Source organism: Pseudophryne corroboree, chromosome 1 (assembly GCF_028390025.1).
Source record: "Pseudophryne corroboree isolate aPseCor3 chromosome 1, aPseCor3.hap2, whole genome shotgun sequence".
Classification (NCBI taxonomy): Eukaryota; Metazoa; Chordata; class Amphibia; order Anura; family Myobatrachidae; genus Pseudophryne; species Pseudophryne corroboree.
Genome location: NC_086444.1, coordinates 292,958,086 through 292,980,292, shown reverse-complemented (window position 1 = coordinate 292,980,292; position 22,207 = coordinate 292,958,086). Strand labels below are relative to the sequence as shown.

The following is a 22,207-nucleotide window of genomic DNA, read 5'->3' as shown; positions in this document are numbered from 1 at the left end:
GCGTGTTATTGACTTTCTCAGGGATTTTTTTGCAGAACAAGTCGGTGGTACTACTGACTGACTGACACACTAGTCTTGAAGCAGAACTGCAGGAAACCAGCAGTGTGGAAGTGTTGAAGTTTCATGTCTCACTCTCTTCCACAAGCTTTGTTTATTAACATTGCAGCTGCTGCATAATATTTGTCAAAAGGCAACAAGACATTTTGCTGACGACAATGGGTAATTTTTGGATTTTTGATATTACAGGGTGTGATTTAGCTTGGGTTTATATATTGAGGCTGTTCATACACCTCTATATTTTTTGTATAAAAGGTTATATTACATGTTATTTTTCAAAAGAAAAAGCTTCTATTCTTTAGCATGTAGATGTCAGAAGTTGGGAGGCATGCCCCCATTCACCATGGTTAGTGCGTCCACCAGGAGCAGGAGCTCTAATGCATGTCGCACTTGAAGGGGTATTTTTGGAAGGTGGAAGGGGAGCGTGGATTAGCTCTTCAGTCCACTTCAGCTCTCGGAGGTGTGCCCAATCCATTGTAATGTAGCAGTGCCCCTAACGCAGCCCACTTTTGGAGGCATTGTGATTATTTTACACTTTAGTGACTTTCAACCATGGGTATTCTGCATAAGGCGAGCCATAGAAATGTTGAAGTGCCTATGTAGTATTGCAGAAAAGATAAAAGGCATCCATGATGTTGCATATAAAGCATTCCCCAACATCGACCCTTAATACATCTTAAATCTAATTTTCCTCATGCCTTTTATAGATCTACCACTGATTTCCATCTCACTTTGAACTCCTGTCTACAATACATCCCTGTGCTGTTACCCATTTATGGTGTTCCCGGTCATGCCCTTGCCCACATCAATCAAATCTTGTTCTTTCTGAAACACCTGACCTCTATTATTCCTTTATAACCATCCTAAGCTAGAGGTGTAGGCAGAGATTCAGAGACTTCTGATTCATGAAAGGCAGAAATGTATCTAAGCTGCTGATACAGAGGTGAACTCTCTCAGCCAGCTCCAGAGCTGAGACCTCAGAACAAAGATAGGACTTGCATAATAAGTAACTGTCGAGTGGTGGTGTGAGAGAATTTTGTTATGGGACACCTGCTGCACTGTTATGTTGTTTATAAAGTTTCTTAAGAAACAGAAGAAAAAACACATTTGGGGCCGGGTTAGGCGCGTGTCAACCCCATTTTTTGGGTGTGCCAAAGCCACTGGCCGACGCAGCTTCACTGTCCTTGGCTGCGTAAAAACATCAGCCATCCTAAGTAAACTTGAAGGTTACTCAGTTGAGCCATGTAAACGCAGAGTGATCCAATGCTGCAGCCGCAGCAGCAGACCACAGAAGCTGGCCGGAGGTTTCTGTTTACACAAGACGCCTCCTGAGGAATTAGCATATTTTCGCACAGTCGCTGCGCCTGCTTCTGTCTCTGAATCAGGAACAATGTGTGGGCGGGATCTACACTTTACAGCATTGAATTGACAGAGTGATGGATGTTTTTTCTGCCATTTTCAGTTGTTTTCCAGCAAGGAACGATTATGTACATACACTGAATGATAATAATTCAGAACTTTTGTGCACTGACCGGATTTGAATGATTATCATCCAGTGTATGGCCGGCTTTAGGAGCAACTTATGAGGTTTGTTCTGCAATGAAAACATCTTTAACTTAACCAGTCCTGGATAATGTTCTGATTGACCTGCTGCTAACATTTTGCAATTGTTGTGTCTTATTTTATAAAGCAGTGCATGGGAACTGACCCAAAATTGTGTTTTGCACAGCTGTGGTGTCATTGCACCTGTTCTAATTTGTGACACTTAACTTACATGATGAAATATAACTCTACATAAAAACAATGTCATTGTAGACATGCAGATAATTTCCCTGAACACTAGGCAGGTGTTGAGAACTACACTGTTACATGTGGCAGATGTGTAGTACTGGTATTTAAATGAAAACCAAAGGGAAGCGGACTGGGCAATCTTGCACTGAAAAGCAATTTAACTAAATGAAAGAAATGTTATATGAATGAAGTACAGAGTTGTGTAATATGAAAATGGTTATAAAGTGAACCATATAACAAGTGTTGGGGAGCCATAAAGTTGGAGGTGGGCTAAAGTAACATAAGTCAGCAACACGCCATCACTAGGGGAGTACATAGGATGAAAGGCTCAAAAGTTCAGAAGGACGGTAGTCTTGAGCATAATTAGATTCCATGTAGGCATGCGCAGCTGGGGTTTCCTTCTTGTCCTTTGAATAGGAAAACATATGAATTACATAGGTTCTATGGTTGTTTGAATCCAAGAGAAATGTTGGCTTGAGAAGCTCAGCTGCGCTAGCTGCTAGTTACCGTAGTGCACTTATAAGTGTGCACAAACGAGTTCTAGCCTCCTTAAATGCTGTAATTGATTCTGTCCTGACTTAGCACGTTAATTCCTACATGACCTTTTTCTCTTTCAGGGGTTAAAGCCTATGGACTCAAATGGTTTAGCTGATCCATATGTGAAGCTGCATCTGCTACCTGGGGCTAGTAAGGTAATGTGGGCAATGTTGTAAGAGAAGTAAAAAACTATGATCATTTTTGGGAATATGTGCGGGTATGGATTAATTGATCGACAATGTCTAGGTAGGCAATCAATAGGTCATCCCCTCATTAGGTTGACATGCATAAGGTCAACAGATGAATGGTCGACAGTGCTTAAGGTCGTCAGGTACAAAAGGTCATCACGTTCAAATGGTCGACACTTTTATAAAATGATTATTTTAGCCCAAATTTAACCCTACTGCAACTGTCCCTCTTGGTGCTTAACCATAACCATCCCCTCTAGCAGCCTAACCCTAACTATGTTGAAAAAACATGTTGACCATTTCCATGTCAACCTTAAGCAATGTTGACTATTCACCTGATGACTTTATGCCACTGTATACCAAATGCACGTCGACTATGTGGTATTGACCTTTTGCTTGTCGACCTAGATGTTCGTGATTATTCAGCAGGATACCGCTGTGTACATATATACCACTGGTATGCTTAAATGGAGGATAGAGGTACTTATTGGCACTTTCTAGATGGTTTGAATACATCATATTGTTTAGTTTTTAACTAGTTCAATTAGTATTTTTTGGCTTTTCAAGTAAGAAATGTTTAATTACCCACTGTACAGCACTTCTGGATATTGTGGCACCCTAGGATGATTATTATGATGATGATGATGATGATGATAATAATAATTATATTGGTCTTCCATGCATTTGGCATCTTATCACATCATTTGAAGTTGAGCTGCTGCTACTCTGGTAGCAGGTGCTTGATCTAAACACTCCTGTTGTATATTTCGTAGGAGATTTATTTAATGGCAAGGTTCCATCAGAAAGTTACTCATTTCTGTTTGTATCTCTAGGGGGTGTGAGCAAGAAGTAGCAAGATTATACTGCCTCACATTACTGCTTGAGGTTCCAACGTAGCCTTGCTACTAAATAATTCTTCCCTTTGGTCTGTTTTTGGACTATTTCATTCACTGCATGGCAGTTATATCTATTCATATCATTTATTTAATCACTATACACAATGGTTACTGGGTTTTTTATATTACTTTATTTGATTTGTTCTGTTACTGGGAGAACATAACATAATCATATTAATTATCCACTCATGTGAAACCTTATTTAAAATGGTATTTATTGTAAATACGAGACGGCATGGTTTTCTTGATGTTTCGCTTGGTTTTCAGGCAAACAAACTGCGCACTAAAACACTCAGAAACACTCGTAATCCTATATGGAATGAGACCCTCGTGTATCATGGAATCACGGATGAAGAGCTGCAGAGAAAGACACTTAGGTAAGAAGTTTTATTTGATTCCCAGCGGTAAATGTAGTGTAATATTACTAAGATCAGTAGTAATCCTCTCTCTTAGCAAGAGACACACTGCGTGGTATTCAAATGATATATCATGCCCAATCTCCTTTCTAAAGTGATCCCCGTTATCACGCATATCGCGCCCATAGTAATCAGGTTTAGCTGCGTAAAGGGTTAAGCACCCTCGCTACCCCAGGGGTAGCAAGCTGAAGTGATTATACCACTATCGTCAGCAGAAACAGAACAAATGTGGAAGGGGGTGAAAAGAATTGAATACCGCCCACTAAATGCAAAGTATTGACTATATTTTTAAATGGCCATTATTGCAGTTGATGAGGATTTTTGAGACTGTTGGAGATCAGAATGTAGACTGACTGGTCATTCTAGACACTTCGGGTGGGATGTAATGCCGCCCGAATTCAGCTGCCATGCGGGATGCTAGGTAAGTGTTTGCCCCTTAAAAAAGTCAGAGTTTGGCTGTCATCCCACACGGCCGTCAGACTCAGTCGGCATTACATCCCGCCAATAGTGTTTTGTTTGTTTTTGTTTTTTTATTTTTTTTATTTGTACTATATTTCAGAATCTCAGTTTGTGATGAGGACAAGTTTGGCCATAATGAATTTATTGGAGAGACCCGGTTTTCTCTGAAAAAAATAAAACCAAACCAAAAGAAGAATCTCAATGTCTGCTTGGAGAGAGTTATTCCGGTAAGTCTTATATGTGTGAAGCTATGACTGATGTCTCAGAGCCTCGATGCACTGTATTCTGTGCATTATTACTCTTGTGTTGACTGCATGGGATGCTATGCATTGTGCTATCAGTAGAGATGTGCACGGACCCCATGTTTTGGTTTTGGATTTCTTTATAAATTGATCAAAAAAACAGCTACAAATAATTTAATTAGGACCTGTCTACATGCAATACAAAACTGAGATCCGGTTTTTAGATCCAAGATCCGATCTTACAAATTACCCAAGCCTGGACTCCGTACGACACGGAACCCCACCCCCCTCCACCTACAAAGTTCAAATCTGTTGGTTTTCAGCAAAACCAGAAACTTCCACCGCTGTCCACTTACTCTGTGTCCTGCTGCTAGCTGCTTGAAATCCTTTTCTGTTAATGGATTCCAATGCATTATGCTAACTTGTTCTCCTGGGCTACTACCATGGAATTTTGTAGATCAAAATACTTCTAGCTTGACCTACTGTAACGTGTGTACATATAATCCGATACTACATTGCATTGCAGATTACCTGGTATTACTCAGTATACTGCTTATGAATGATTAATTTAACTTGTTCTTACTGCTTTTGCTTTAGATGAAACGTGCTGGAACAACAGGATCAGTAAGGGGCATGGCTCTTTATGAGGATGAAGTAAGTCTTATTTATGGATGAATTTCTTGTTCTTGTTGTTCTTGTTGTCCCTCAGTCCTGAGACCTGTACTTGTTTAGAGCTAAAAAGCGGGCAATGAAGATAGTAAAAGACCAGCTACACCCCGGCCACAGCATGTTTAACTTGCTTCCTTCAGGCAGGCGTTACAGGGGCGTCCCCGTCAGGTCCACCAGAAGCCTCAAAAGTTTCTTTCCCCAAGCGGTCCGCCTGCTGAACTCCTGAACATTGACTGACTAGACGTACATGTAACTAACTTGTGTCCCTACGGTATACCTATCTGTGTAACTTCACTTGCCCCCCCCCCCCCACACACACACACACACACACACACCTGCTTACCTGTTACCTACTTGGCTGTTGTATAGCAAACCGAATACAAATTCCTAGTATACGCAAGTATACCTGGCCAATAAAGCTGATTCTGATTCTGATTCTGATTGAACAGAAGTTTTGCTTACAACTGGTTCCCATAATAGCTTCTAATACACATCAAGTATCTTTTGCTGAGTAATAATGTTAATTGTATTAATCACATCTGTCTTCCAAGACATATAGGTTTAGATGTGCTTCACAGTTACTTGGAAGGAGCTGCAAGTGAGCACTCATTGCGCATTAGTGAAATGAATCGGTGATCTTGCCCCTGCTGATATTGGTGGGACATAGGAATTTAGCAGTTTAAAGCCACAGTTATGAATTTGTGTAAAGTGGGGTTAGGAATTTGGTGTCAGCTAGAAGGCTGAGAGTTTATATACTTTTCTACCTTTCATGTTAAGAGCTGTGCAGTCATCTTGGCTCCAGGCAATTCTGCGCACAATGGAGTTTATGTAACTGTGTGTGGGCACAAAAGTAGCTGTAATGTAGCAGAACACAGGGACTCTCTGACATTAATCTATCCCACCGCACTAAACCGACACATCATACTGTACAAATAGTGATACTGCAACAAATGCAGCACTTTGTACAGGATATTTTATCCAAAAACCCATTATCCAGAATGTTTTGAAAATCAGAAAATTAAAAATGATCACTAATATTTTGTAATACTGTCATACAAGGCATAATTTAGAGGGGTTCCGTATATCATGTTGCAAGGAACTAGAGATGTGCGGAGGGCACTTTTCGTGTTTTGTGTTAAGGTTTTGGATCTAGATCCCCGCTTGTGTTTTGGATCTGGATAGGTTTTGCCAAAACCACCCTTTCGGGTTTTGGTTTTGGATCTGGAAATTGTTTGAAAAAACCCCATAAAAACAGCTTAAATCACAGAATTTCGGGGTAATTTTGATCCTACGGTATTATCAACCTCAATAATATTATTTTCCACTCATTTCCAGTCTATTCTGAACACCTCACACCTCACAATATTGTTTTTAGGCATAAAAGTTGCTGTATGACTAAGCTAAGCGACACAAGTGTTCAGCACAAACACCTGGCACATCTAGGAGTAGCACTGCAGTGGCAAACAGGATGGCACTTAAAAAAACTAGTCCCCAAACAGCACATCATGCAAAGAAGTAAAAGAGGTGCAAGGAGGTAGCTGTATAACTAAGCTAAGCGACACAAGTGTGCGGCACAAACACCTGGCCAATCTAGGAGTGGCACTGCAGTGCCAGACAGGATCACACTTAAAAAAAACTAGGCTCCAAACAGCACAGCATGCAAAGAAGTAAAAGAGGTGCAATGAGGTAGCTGTATATCTAAGCTAAGCGACACAAGTGTGCGGCACAAACATCTGGCCCATCTAGGAGTGGCACTGCAGTCCCACTGCACTAATGGCGGATACCGGACGCATGTCTAACACCAACATAGCTTTCAAGGCCTCAGTTATCCGCTTTGAAACAGGATGACTGCTGTCATATTTCATCTTCCTCGCAAACGACTGTTGGACAGTCATTTGCTTAGTTGAAGTAGTACAAGTGGTCTTCCACTTCGCCTCTGTGATAACGATCGACTCCCAGCAGCAACAATAACAGCAGCGGCAGCAGCAGCATCAGGAGGAAGTGGTTCTTGATCTTTCCGTATTTTATCCTCCAAATTTTTGTTCTGCACTATTTTTCTGGAGTTATATAACAAAATGCAGCACAGGAGAGCGTACCTCTACACCACACAGGGCAAACACTGTAAAAATTATTTGGATTAAATATTCATAACCCCTTTATTTGGAGTAAATAATATACAGCACAGCACCACTGAACTTGTATGGCAGTACCACTGGACTGGATTTATACGGCAGTATCACTGGATTTATACGGCAGTAACACTGGACTGGATTTATACGGAAGTACCACCAGTGATGGACTGGGGCATGAAGGGCCCACCGGGGGGATGCAGTGATAGGGGCCCATACTTAAGGGTGTGGCCAGCCTCCATAGAGGCTTGAAATACACAATAGTCTAGTGCAGTGTAATGCAACATATCTACCAAGTATAATACAAGTGCACAGTCTGGAACATGATCCCTAGAGGAAGGAGTGGGCCCTCATACAGTGGGGCCTACCAGTGGTTTCCCTGGTACCCCTGTGGGCCAGTCCGACCCTGAGTACCACTGGACATATACGGCAGTATCACTGGACTTATACGGCAGTACCACTGGACTGAATTTAAACGGCAGCATCACTGGTCTTATACGGCAGTACCACTGGACATATATGGCAGTATCACTGGACTTATACGGCAGTACCTCTAGACTTATACAGCAGCACAGCGACACCACCACTGGACTGATGCAGGACAACACAGCACCACTGCAATAGACTGGACAGCAACACTGGACATATGGCAGCAGAGGACACCACCACTGTGACTGGACTGATGCAGCACAAGACACCACCACTGGACTGATGCAGCACAACACAGCACCACTGGACTGGACTTATACAGCAGCACTGGACATATGGCAGCAGAGGACACAACCACTGTGACTGGACTGATGCAGCACAAGACACCACCACTGGACTGATGCAGCATAACACAGCACTGGAATGACACACATAGGACAGAGCAGGTCGCCACACCACTTTCCCGCACAGACAGACACTGAGGAGAGAGACACGTCCTCTCGCTACAGTCTCGAGGACTGGAGTGAAAATGGCGGCGACGTGTGGCTCCTTATATGGAATCCAAAACGCGCGAGAAGCCGACAGCGGGATGATGATGTTTTGCCTCATTCTGGTTTCCGAGTCTGGCGTGAAGTCCCGAGCCGGACTCGGATCCGGGCTCGGGAAGTGAAGTTCGGGAGGGGGGGTCGGTTCTCAGAGTCCAGTATCCGGCTCATCTCTACAAGGAACCATGTCAACATTCATAATGTCAACATGAGAATGTTGAAATGTTGATAATGGTGACATTTCTGTTGACATGCCCAGCATGTCGACACTGGTGAAATGTGAACTTAGTCGTAAGGTTGACAATCTACTTCTGAGGTATCCCTAGCCGCTAACCCTAATTTTTATGTTGATATTTAGTCCTTGTCAACATTTTCCAGATGTCGGTGTTTTCCAGATGTCGACGCCATGCAACATCTTTCAGATTTCAACATTCTGCTGTAGACATTGCTCTGTATTTGCATCTTGTAGGGGGGGGGGGGGGGGGGTCCAAGGGGCACATGCTGGATTTTTATAGGGGGGATTCCATAAAAACACACACACACACACACACACACACACACACACACACACACTCACATAGCACACATGTATATGTCACATATACATCTCACACATAGGCCAATATTTACTAAGAATTCGAGTTTGTCCGATTTGTGTTTTTTTTTCTAAGTCCCAATCCGGGAATTCACTAAGCACCAATCTCGGCAGTGTTTGGACTATTCGTAATGGTTTGATTTGCAGAGTTCCGAAATACGAATGAATAGACCATCGGTCAAACACGGCTGTTATTTCATACAATACGGGCATTCACTATTCATTCGTATTTGGGTGTTAGTTTCTGAGTGCTCAAGTGCGGGTCTGTTTTTTTTCGATGCGTTAAAAAAAGCAGCAAAAAAATAGACCTGCTTTTTCCAGTCGAGTTTGGATAACCATGCACGGATCAGTGAGATCTGTGCATGGTTATCTATGGGAAAGGGTCTGTTTAGTGTAAAAACTGGAGAAAAAAAAATTGCGTGGGGTCCCCCCTCCTAAGCATACCCAGCCTCGGGCTCTTTGAGCCGGTCCTGGTTGAAAAAATATGGGGGGAAAAATGACAGGGGTTCCCCCATATTTCATCAACCAGCACCGGGCTCTGTGCCTGGTCCTGGTTCCAAAAATACGGGGGACAAAAAGCGTAGGGGTCCCCCGTATTTTTGAAACCAGCACCGGGCTCCACTAGCCAGGTACATAATGCCACAGCCGGGGGACACTTTTATACTGGTCCCTGCGGCCCTGGCATTACATACCCAACTAGTCACCCCTGGCCGGGGTACCCTGGAGGAGTGGGAACCCCTTAAATCAAGGGGTCCCCCCCTCCAGCCACCCAAGGGCCAGGGGTGAAGCCCGAGGCTGTCCCCCCCATCCAAGGGCGGCGGATGGGGGGCTGATAGCCTTTTGAAAAAATGTGAATATTGTTTTTAGTAGCAGTACTACAAGTCCCAGCAAGCCTCCCCCGCAAGCTGGTACTTGGAGAACCACAAGTACCAGCATGTGGTGGAAAACCGGGCCTGCTGGTACCTGTAGTACTACTACTACAAAATACCCCCAAAAAAACAGGACACACACACCGTGAAAGTATAAGTTTATCACATACATGCACACCTCCATACATACATACTTACCTATGTTCCCACGAGGCTCGGTCCTCTTCTCCATGTAGAATCCTTGGGTTCAACAGATGGAAAATACCAAGAACGGTGCTCGGGCGCAATATGGGCTGTTGTTCTAATACTGCTGCTATATAACAGGATTAGTCAATCCTGATACCTAAGCATACACAAAAAGAAAACCAATAATAGCAGCGCTGAATTCAATTAATACTAAAAATTAAAAAATGAGATGGATTGAATGAAAACAGATTAAAAAATTTATTAATAACTCTGATTAATAACCAATTAAAAGTCAATGTGACCACCGGCAGAATAAGTGAACCAGAAATGTCCGTTCCTTTTAAATAACTGGACACCAGTTTAGGCAGAATATACAGGCTTAGGAGCTGATTGTACAGTCCCGAAAAGGGTTATTACCGCTTCTTAGGCCGCTGGAGGGAGAAATATCCCATAGATGATCCTTCAATTGGGAGTTGGTAGCATATTCTCAATCCTCACCAGTATGCGGAGCTTGACTTGCGGGATGGTCCTAAGTACGCCTGTTAAAATCCACCAAATAGCAAACTCTGGGCATCCAGTATGGTCCGGGCACTGGTTCAGCAACAAAGCAACGGTGATCAGGGTGGCACCTGACGCATTTCGCTACAGGTCCTGCAGCTTTTTCAAAGGTGATCTATCTTGTGTGGAAGCAGAGTATTTATACCTGTGGTGATCATTGATCAATCCACACCTGTTCTCACAATCCATCTCAATTAACTATAATTTTCATAAAAACACTTCGTTATTCATATATTTATTATCTCAATTTCATAAATATTAGACTCAGCAGGGCAAAAAACGTTTTTACTTGTTCCTAATTCAAATAAAAACAATTTACAATATTATTCCTCATATTTTACTTCCGGTTAAATGACCATGTGACCATGATATGTATGCAGTTGCTAGGCAACTGCATAATAACTTCCGGGTTATGTGGACACTATTTCCTGTTTCATATTTTACTTCCGGGTAAATGACCATGTGACCATGATATGTATGTAGTTGCTAGGCAACTGCATAATAACTTCCGGGTTATGTGGACACTATTCCCTGTTTCATATTTTACTTCCGGGTAAATGACCATGTGACCATGATATGTATGCAGTTGCTAGGCAACTGCATAATAACTTCCGGGTTATGTGGACACTATTTCCTGTTTCATATTTTACTTCCGGGTAAATGACCATGTGACCATAATATGTATGCAGTTGCTAGGCAACTGCATAATAACTTCCGGGTTATGTGGACACTATTTCCTGTTTCATATTTTACTTCCGGGTAAATGACCATGTTTAAAAGGAACGGACATTTCTGGTTCACTTATTCTGCCGGTGGTCACATTGACTTTTAATTGGTTATTAATCAGAGTTATTAATACATTTTTTAATCTGTTTTCATTCAATCCATCTCATTTTTTAATTTTTAGTATTAATTGAATTCAGCGCTGCTATTATTGGTTTTCTTTTTGAGAATCCTTGGGTTACCTGTGAAAAAAATTATACTCACATAGTCCAGTGTAGAATCAGACCTTTGTATAATCCACGTACTTGGCAAAATAATAAAACGGAAATCCGACCAAGCACTGAAAGGGGTCCCATGTTTACACATGGGACCCCTTTCCCCGACTGTCAGGACCCCCCCTGACTCCTGTTAGAGAGGGTCCCTTCAGCCAATCAGGGAGCGCCACGTCGTGGCACTCTCCTGATTGGCTGTGTGCTCCTGTAGTGTCTGTCAGGCTGCACACGGCAGAGATACAATGTAGCGCCTATGCGCTCCATTGTATCCAATGGTGGGAACTTTTTCGGTCAGCGGTTGACCAAAAGTAACCTCACCGCTCACCCCTGGCCCTTAGGTGGCTGGAGGGGGGGACCCCTTGATTTAAGGGGTTCCCACTCCAGGGTACCCCAGCCAGGGGTGACTAGTTGGGTATGTAATGCCAGGGCCGCAGGGACCAGTATAAAAGTGTGCCCCGGCTGTGGCATTATGTACCTGGCTAGTGTAGCCCGGTGCTGGTTTCAAAAATACGGGGGACCCCTACGCTTTTTGTCCCCCGTATTTTTGGAACCAGGACCAGGTGCAGAGCCCGGTGCTGGTTGATTAAATATGGGGGAACCCCTGTCATTTTTTCCCCCATATTTTTTCAACCAGGACCGGCTCAAAGAGCCCGAGGCTGGTTGTGCTTAGGAGGGGGGACCACACACAATTTTTTTCAGATTTTTTAAGACTTTAATCAACTTTTTAAGGTACACAATGAAGCCCTGCACGGATCTCACAGATCCGGCCGGGATTCCTTGTGTTTTGTCAGGCAGTGTTTTACTCATCACTCCCGTAAAACACTGCCTGATATTACGAATCACATCGACATCGGAAAAAACGATTGTGCAAAACTCGGCAGCTTAGTGAATGATCGTATCAGGATTCAAAAAGTTGCAGTAAAATGCACCCGATACCATTTGAGTTCAAACACCCTTCAAAACGGCCAAAACACGAATCTTTGTAAATATACCCCATAGTGTATGTATATGTCACACATTGATCACACACATACACTCACATATAGCACACATATATATGTCACACACACATACTACACATATAGCACATGTTCATTCAACACACACACACACACACACACACACACACACACACACTCCCCATCCCACTCACCATGCACCAACACCAGGCACCATTGATTAACAAAATGACACCATTTGCGGGTCCTCCTTGAGGCGGCGGAGCCAATAGGACATATTTTAGCATCACGTCTTATTGGCCCTTCCCCTTCCCCAGTAGTATTTTTCATGCATGTCATAAAAATTGTACAGTACTTGCACCCCATGCATCAGGTTTCACCAAGGCACCCCTTTAGCTGGACTGCAACTATTACCCCTTTCACACTGCCTGAGGCGGGTTGCACCCGGGAACCTGACACGGGTTCTTCACGTGTGCTACATGCCTCAGGCCCCTTGTCAGCAGTGACACCGCAGCGCTTAGAGATCAAATGATCTCCAAGCGTGGCCCATCCACACAGATTGAACGGGAAACGGGTCACAACGAACAGAGTTGAACACGTGTTCAACCCTGCTCGCTACCCGAGTTGGAATACTGGATCGCTCGACCCGGAATATTCCAAATCAGCTCTTTCAGACCGCACAGCAACACAGTTTATGCACGCTCATGTGCTATAACCCGTGTTAAAAGCTGGCAGTGTAAAAGGGGTATAACTATAACTCAGGCCAATACATGATTCCTGATCATTGCTGTAGCGATTATGGCTTTGCTGAGTTTGTACACGTGTGTCCAAAAAAATTTTTTTCCAGGATAGCTTTTTTTTTTTTTAGGATAGCATAATTATGCCCCTGTGCTCAGCCGGAGACATTTCAAGAAGCATCCAGCTCTGCACCATTGGCATACACATGTGCCCTAGGTTTATGCCATGTGTACTTACTCTCAGATACACTTACTGTACACCCAACCTGGGTCATAAGCGCAAAAGAAAAGTTTTTTTTTAATTATTATTATTTTGATAGCAAAGAACACATTCATTATTATTTGGATTTGAATAGAAAACCCCTCTGTAATATAGCAGGTAGAATCTTTATCCTCTTAAACAAAATGCTAAAATGTAATCACTGTCAGAGTGTCCAAGCCACCAACAGCTACTCAGAAGTGGCTAGCTAATGCTGCCATTGGTCGTCATCGCCAGCACGTGTCATACTGTATGTGCATAAGGACGCAGAGATAGCTTACCGAAGCTCAGTCTCTGTGCCATTGTGAGGAGCACTGCTAAACCATTTAATTAGGAGGAAAATGCCGGTGGCGCTGGGAGTGATAGGCAGGAGTAACTGTATATGTCATTAAATATACTTTAGACATGTACTGTATTGCACACACAAAACATCTTTACCTCTATTTCAGAGTAGTGATACAGTATATACTAGTTTGAAGACTCATTATAAGTTCCTCCACAAAACAAGTCATTAGTAAGGTACAGCCACATAACATCAGAGATACGGATGACAGTATTGGTTTGGCCTCTCATAACCCTGCCTGCAGGTGCTTTAAATCTACAGCTCTGAAAACTCTGCTTCCCAATAACCTCTGCGCTGCTGTTTGAAATCCTTAAAGATTAACTCCAACATCTCTCTGCTGTGCTTCTATCAGTAGTGGAGGCTGACCATTAATATTGAGTACATAGAGATGCTGTCACAGATACTCTCCATTTAACACACATCTCAGGCATTCGCTGTACATACTTATATGCTGTTCTGTAACTGTAGGGGCATATTACGTAAATCCTGAAAAGCGAGCTCCATATCTGTGTATGGCAGGTGGTAGCTGTGTGTGGCGATAGCTTCATCTTGCTTTACAGTTGTTTCATAATTTATGAATGACATTAGTGCTCACCTACAGTGTTTTTAAATAACATATTCACACATTATACAATGTTACAAATGAAGCAATGGTAATTCCAGTTTCACTTAATCCCAGAACACACGATATAGCGTGTACACACTATGCAATCTTCCGAATGACGGCACAATATATTGTGACGGAGGATTGTATCCAATGAATTGTTTCTCCTGTTCCATATGTGCGGTTGTGCGTACACACTACACGATGTGCGCCAAATCGTTCATTCCATTGTCTCACCCGACGTGCAGCACATCAGATGGGATGATGCAATGAACGATGCGTGAAAGCGACGGATTGGGTGCATACACTATAACATGGTCCTTCCAGTCTGCCTCGAGACAATATATTAGGCGATAGTTCTCATAGCGTTTACCCAGCTATTGTGGCATTTTGTAGATTATTTTTAGTAGGTAATTAAATAGTAATTGTTGCTTAAATGACATTTGTAAGTTAAGCTCCTGCGCACTGTCTGAGGAGTATATTCTCTTATGTGTTTATTTATAGTAGTTTATTTACTGTATAATAACAGCAGTATTATTATTTTACCTTGGTGTATTGTCACTCTTTTGTGCATTCATTTAACAGTGTGTGTTTTGTTGACCTGCACTGAGTTTTTTTTTATTTCTCTTTGCTGCCCAGCATCAGCACCTTCCATTACATTTTCTGTACCTTTTCCACATTACTCCTTCATACCCACTACGTTCCCTCCACCACATGTATCACGGCCCCTTTTTCCCAGTGCCTTCCACTACTTTTTCTGCACCTCCTCCACCTTACTTCATTTTACCTACTATCTTACTGTGTCTACTTCCTCTTCCAGCACCTTCTTCCTCTTCCAGCACCTCCGCCATGTGTAAACTCAAGTTTATTAGACTTTCTTGAACAGAGTTTCAAGACAGCATTAATTTCCATCTTTTGTAAGTGATCAGTGCCAACAGACTTTTCAAGCACAGTAATGACAAGTTTGTGCGCTGCACACCTGAAGTTACCGCACTTTTATCTACTTCACTGTGGCCAGTACCATCCGGTATCAGGTGCACGCATTACACACATGTAGTCTGTAAGAGCAGGGACCATGCACGCCTTTCCCTGTCTCACACTGTGCATACAGTAGACAGTTGTTTAGCAGGATTTTGGGGTCTATTTACTAAGCCTTGGATGGATATAAAGTGGATGGAGATAAAGTACCAGCCAATCAGCTCCTAACTGTCATTTTTCAAACCCACCCTGTGACATGGCAGTTAGACACTGATTGGCTGGTACTTTATCTCCATCCATGTAATCAACAGTAAGGTTAGCTGAGTGCCTATATCCATTTGACTTGTCCGGTTGACTTTTTCTTATGAGAAAGGGACTATAATAATAAGTCAATAAACTCAAAATAATAGTCCTGTCAGCAGGAAGAAATGTATGGGTATTTTTGAAGCAATTTACTGATGGAAATCCAATAAATTGTTGGTTTTTACATATATACTTGTTGTGGCCTGATTCATTTAGCCTACAGAACTTCACACAATGGCACAGGATATTAATATAATAAAACATCCCTTATTTTTGCTCACACATCATTGTTTTAGTTACTACCATAATATCCAGCAGAGCACTCAGCTGCACATTGCTTATGGATAACTGAATCTGTTCCTTATTGTAAGTGTCATTTATTAAGATGTTTGCAGGACACATATGATAAAGTAAGACCCAAAAAGAAGTAGTGTACATGAAAGCACTTGAATTAGGCTCTGTCTGGTACACAATAGAGGGGCAATCATCTGGCACTCTGTGTGTGCTGCCTCTTCACTTTCCCTGTACCTTGTGATTGCAGCACCTGTTCTAATTTCAAGCACCATCTGGAGAATTCATCATGTCTGTGATTGAAGGGTGTACAGTCAATCAAGGCTGCTTTGCATAGACAATTATTGGCGCTGATTTCAATTTTCACAGGAGCTGAAACCAGGTTCCAAACTGCTCCCTGCACAAATTAATCACATAGATAATTCATGCCATCCATCCAGATATACACAATAGAGCTCCTCCACTTTTGTTTTTCTCACCCATTTTTTAATTGAATTAACCTTACATTCTGCCCAAATTACTGTGACTGGAAAAAACCTACAAAGTTTAAGTGATATATTTACTAATTGATGCGAAAAGAATTAGAGACCCCATTGGCCTTTTTTTATGGGATAATCTGTGAGGACACGATTTAGGCAGTTTAGCCACTCATTGTGTACTTACAGTAGCAGAATTTCCTGTCGTTCTTGCTGTTTGCCTGCAATGATGTAAGTGCTTCCCCTTTCTGTGATGCATTTGTTACGTGCCATGGGGGTAATTCCAAGTTGATCGCAGCAGGAATTTTTTTAGCAGTTGGGCAAAACCATGTGCACTGCAGGGGAGGCAGATATAACATGTGCAGAGAGAGATAGATTTGGGTGTGGTGAGTTCAATCTGAAATCTAAATTGTAGTATAAAAATAAAGCAGCCAGTATTTACCCTGCACAGAAACAAAATAACCAACCCAAATCTAACTCTCTCTGCAAATGTTATATCTGCCCCCCCTGCAGTGCACATGGTTTTGACCAACTGCTAAAAAATGTCCTGGTGCGATCAACTTGGAATTACTCCCCATGTGTGAACATTTGCACAGGACTTTTGCCATATACTGTGTACTGTAGGTTTTAGTTTTTGGCCCAGATTTATCAAGCCTTGGAGAGTGATAAATTGCACGGTGGTAAAGTACCAGCCAATCAGTTCCTAACTGCCGTGTTACAGGCTGTGTTTAAAAAAAATAACAGATTTGAGCTGATTGGTTGGTACTTTAATCACTGTAAAATGTATCACTCTCCAAGGCTTGATAAATCTGGGCCTAAATGTTTTATTACATCAATATTATTTTTTTTAAAAGACTACTGTATGCAGCACTGATTTGATAGACTACAGGCAGGCCAGACTGGCAAATGCCCAGGGGCCCACAAGGTGAAGGGGGCCCACGAGCTCCGGCATCTGGATAGGCCCAAAGCCGCTGCCTGGATTTCCGGACTCCTGGATCATTGTCTGACGCTTACCTGAGGAAGCTCCTCTGTTGTTGAGTTCTGCCTGTGGTGGTTGATGTCCCCTGGAATGCCTTACCAGCATTCTGTACAGTCCTTTCCTTGTCTGCCGGTTCCTTGTTTGGCTCTGTTGGTACCTACTGTACACAGCTGCAGCTGCACAAGTAGACCTAAGGGTTTCTAGAAATCAAATAGGAGGCCCACCTTGAGAGTTTGCCAGGGGCCTCCAAGCCTCTAGCGTCGCCATGCCATACTGGGCTATGATTTGAGCACATAGCCTTCAGGTAACAAGCACATTGCATGACTGAAGGTATCACAAATCTTGTCCTTTTGCAGACAAATCGCGGAGGTGATGTAGAAGACAGAGGGAAGGTTCTCGTGTCACTGATGTACAGTACTCAGCAAGGAGGGCTGATTGTTGGCATTGTACGCTGTGTTCACTTGGCAGCAATGGATGCTAATGGCTACTCCGATCCATTTGTTAAACTGTAAGTAACATTTTTTTATTTTGAAAGTGTCATACTTAAAATAACTGAGCATTGATGTATTATATTAAATAATAGGATTTTAATTACCTACCGGTAAATCCTTTTCTCGTAGTCCATAGAGGACACTGAGGTTTCATTTAGTACCATGGGGTATAGACGGGTTCATTAGGAGCCATGGGCACTCTAAGAATTTGATAGTGTGGGCTGGCTCCTCCCTCTATGCCCCTCCTACCAGTCTAGGAAACTGTGCCCGAGGAGACGGATATATTTTGAGTGAAGGATATAAAGGATAGTGGTGAGATTCCGAATCAGCACACACAAACCAGAGGAAAGCTATGCTAACCCAACTTTAAACAGGAACAGCAACAGCTGAACCAACAATACTTAACCAAGTAACAGTGCAGGAAGAACAAAGCACTGGGCGGGGGCCCAGTATTCTCTACGGACTACGAGAAAAGGATTTACCGGTAGGTAATAAAAATCCTATTTTCTCTTACGTCCTAGAGGATACTGGGGTTTCATTTAGTACCATGGGGATGTACTAAAGCTCCCAAACCAGGTGGGAGTGTGCTGATGTTCCTGCAGAACTGATTGACCAAACTGAAGGTCCTCAGAGGGCAAAGTATCGAACTTGTAAAACTTAGCAAATGTGTTCGGACCAGACCAAGTAGCTGCTCGGCAGAGTTGTAAAGCCGAGACACCCTGGGCAGCCACCCAGGAAGAGCCCACCAACCTAGTAGAGTCGGCCTGTACCGATTTTGGAATCGACAAACCTGCCTTGGAATAAACATGCTGGATAGTGAGCCTGATCCAGCGTGCAATTGTCTGCTTTGAAGCAAGACACCCAATTTGATTGGGATCATAGAGAACGAATAGCCAGTCGGATTTCCTGTGATGAGCTGTCCTCTTTACGTATACCTTCAAAGACCTCACAACATCCAAAGACTTTGAAGTAGCAGAGGTGTCGGTCACAACCGGAACCACAATAGGTTGGTTGATGTGAAACACAGACACCACTTTAGGAAGAAATTGCTGACAAGTTCTGAGTTCAGCTCTGTCCTCATGGAAAATTAAATAGGGGCTTTTGTGAGACAAAGCCCCCAGCTCCGACACACGTCTTGCTAAAGCCAAGGCCAAGAGTGTGACGGTCTTCCTTGTAAGATATTTTACGTCCACCTCCTGTAACGGTTCAAACCAGTCTGATTGGAGGAACTGCAGCACCAAATTGAGATCCCAAGGTGCTGAGGGAGGCACAAAGAAAGGATGGATGTGCAGAACACCTTTCAAGAACGTCTGGACCTCATGGAGAAAAGCCAATTGTTTTTGAAAGAAAATGGACAAGGCCAAAATCTGGACTTTTATGGAGCCCAGACGTAGGCCCACATCCACACCTGCCTGTAGAAGAAGCAGGAAACGTCCCGGATGAAATTCCACTGCAGAATAATTTCTGCTCTCACACCAAGAGACATATTCTTCCAAATACGGTGGTAATGTTTAGACGTTAACCCCCTCCTGGCTTGGATCATAATCAGGATCACTTTGTTAGGGATCCCTCTTCTGGCTAGAATCAGCCGTTAAACTTCCATGCCGTCAAACGTAGCTGCGGTAAGTCCTGATAAACGAACGGGCCCTGTTGCAGAAGATCCTTGCGAAGAGGTAGAGGCCAGCATACCAGGCCCTTCTTGGCCAGTCCGGAGCCAGGAGTATTGCTTGAACCTTTTCCCTTTTTATTCTTTTTAAAGTTCTTGGGATCAGAGGAAGTGGAGGAAAGCATCTGATAGACCCATGGAGTCATCAGAGCGTCTACCGCCACTGCCTGTGGGTCTCTCGACCTAGAACAGTACCGCCTGAGCTTCTTGTTGAGATGAGAGGCCATCAGGTTGATCTGTGAATATCCTCATTGACTTGTCAAGCACCTGAACACTTCCGGGTGAAGGCCCCACTCCCCCGGGTGCAGGTTGTGTCTGCTGAGGAAGTCTGCTTCCCAGTTGTCTACTCTCGGAATGAAGACTGCTGACAATGCCACAGCGTTTTTTTCTGCCCAGAGGAGAATTCTTGACACCTCTGACATTGCTGCTCTGCTTTTCGTTCCGCCCTGTCAGTTTATGTACGTCACTGCCGTCACATTGTCCAACTGGACCTGAATGGCCCGATCTTGAAGAAGATATGAGGCCTGCAGAAGGGCGTTCTATATGGCCCTGAGTTCCAGAATGTTGTTTGGAAGGATGACTTCCTGACTTGACCATCTTCCTTGAAACTGCACCCCCTGGGTGACTGCTCCCCAGCTTCTGAGGCTTACGTCTGTAGTTAACAGGATCCAGTTCTGAATTCCAAACCTGCGACCCCATCGACGAGGTGAGAAGTCTGTAGCCACCACAGAAGGGAGATCCTGGCTTTTGACGACAGACAGATCCTCTGGTGCATGTGAAGATGCGATCCAGACCATTTGTCCAACAGATCGAGCTAGAAAGGTCTTGCGTGAAACCTTCCGTATTGAAGCACCTCGTAAGAGGCCACCATTTTCCCAAGAAGGCGAATGCATAGATGCACTTATATCAGTGTTGGCTTCAGGACATCCCAAACCATCGATTGGATTACCAATGCCTTTTCCAATGGAAGGAACACTTTCTGCGACTCCATGTCCAGTATCATTCCCAGGAATGGAAGCCTCCGTGTTGGCTCTAGGTGAGATTTCGGAAGGTTCAGAATCCACCAGTGATCGTGGAGAAGTTTGGTTGAGAGACCAATGCTGTCCAGCAACCTCTCCCTGGACAACGCCTTTATCAGAAGATCGTCCAGGTACGAAATTATATTCACTCCCTGTTTATGGAATATAAACATCATCTCTGCCATCACTTTGGTGAATACCCTCGGGGGCCGTTGAGAGACCAAATGGCAGGGCCTGGAACTGGTAGGGACAGTCCTACAGTGCAAACCGTAGATAAGTCTGATGAGGCGGCCAGATCGGAATGTGAAGGTACGCATCCTTGATATCCAGAATCACTAGAAATCCCCCTTCCTCCAGACTTGAGATCACTGCTCTCAGAGACTCCATGTTGAACTTGAACACTCTTAAGAACGGGTTCAAGGACTCTAGGTTCAGAATTGGCCATACCAAACCGTCCGGTTTTGGTGCTACAAACAAGTTGGAATAGTACCCCTTGTTGTGAAGATGAGGTGGAACTGGAACAATGACTTGAGACTGTACCAGTTTTTGGATGGCCTGCTGTAAAGTTATACTTGCCTTTTGTGAAACTGGTAACCCTGAGTTGAAGAATTTGTGAGGTGGCAGCTCTTGGAACTCCAATCTGTAGCCCTGGGAAATAAGATCTATGACCCAGGGATCCTAGCACGAACTTGACCAGATGTGACTGAAGAATTTTAGTCTGGTTCCCACCTGCCAGTCTTCCAGGCATCGCGGTCCACCGTCATGCTGAAGGCTTTGAGGAAGCAGAGCCTGAGCTCTGTTCCTGAGCACCTGCAGTTGCTGGTTTGCGTGGTTTACCTCTTGCGCCTCTGGAGGCCATAGAAGCACCTCTGGATTTGCCCTTAAACTTGGCCGTCCAAAAGGACTGTAAATTTGAAGCTGAATAAGCTTTCCTGGCTGGGGAACTGCGGAAGGAAGATACGTAGACTTACCCGCAGTAGCTTTGGAGATCCATTTGTCTAGTTCGTCTGCAAACAAGGCCTCTCCTGTGAATGGTAGGCCTTCCACGCCTTTCCTGGAGTCCGCATCAGCAGTCCACTGGTGTAGTCACAAGCCCCTGCGTGCTGACACTGCCATAGCAGTGGTGCGTGCATTAAGCAAGCCTATCTCTTTTATGGCTTCCACCATAAAGTTCGCAGACTCCTGTATATGCTGCAGGAGTAAAACAACATCCCTCCTAGACAAGGAATCTAACCCCTCAATTAGGTTACCTGACCATTTAGCAATGGCTTTTGTGATCCACGCACATGCAATAGTGGGTCTTTGGGCCACCCCAGCAGCTGTGTACAATGATTTGAGTGTAGTCTCAATTTTACGATCAGCCATGTCTTTTAGGGAGTCTGCATCAGGGAGAGGCAATACAATTTTTCGTGACAGTCTAGAGACTGATGTGTCCACTATCGGTGGATTTTCCCATTTTTTCCTATCCTCCAGAGGAAAAGGAAAAGATGAGAGCAACCTTTTATGGATTTGAAATATCTTATCAGGATTAACCCATGGTT

At 43.6% G+C, this 22,207-nt stretch overlaps 1 protein-coding gene across 1 annotated transcript in view; it reads left to right on the top strand.

The window, feature by feature from the left end:
• RPH3A (rabphilin 3A) overlaps window positions 1–22,207 on the top strand; it is a 407,102-nt gene that overhangs the window by 342,741 nt on the left and 42,154 nt on the right. The window contains exons 13-17 of the mRNA XM_063964354.1: window positions 2,466–2,540; window positions 3,737–3,846; window positions 4,445–4,571; window positions 5,184–5,240; window positions 17,847–17,998. Of these exons, the coding sequence (XP_063820424.1) occupies window positions 2,466–2,540; window positions 3,737–3,846; window positions 4,445–4,571; window positions 5,184–5,240; window positions 17,847–17,998 (521 nt within the window). The remainder of the gene's footprint in view (window positions 1–2,465; window positions 2,541–3,736; window positions 3,847–4,444; window positions 4,572–5,183; window positions 5,241–17,846; window positions 17,999–22,207) is intronic.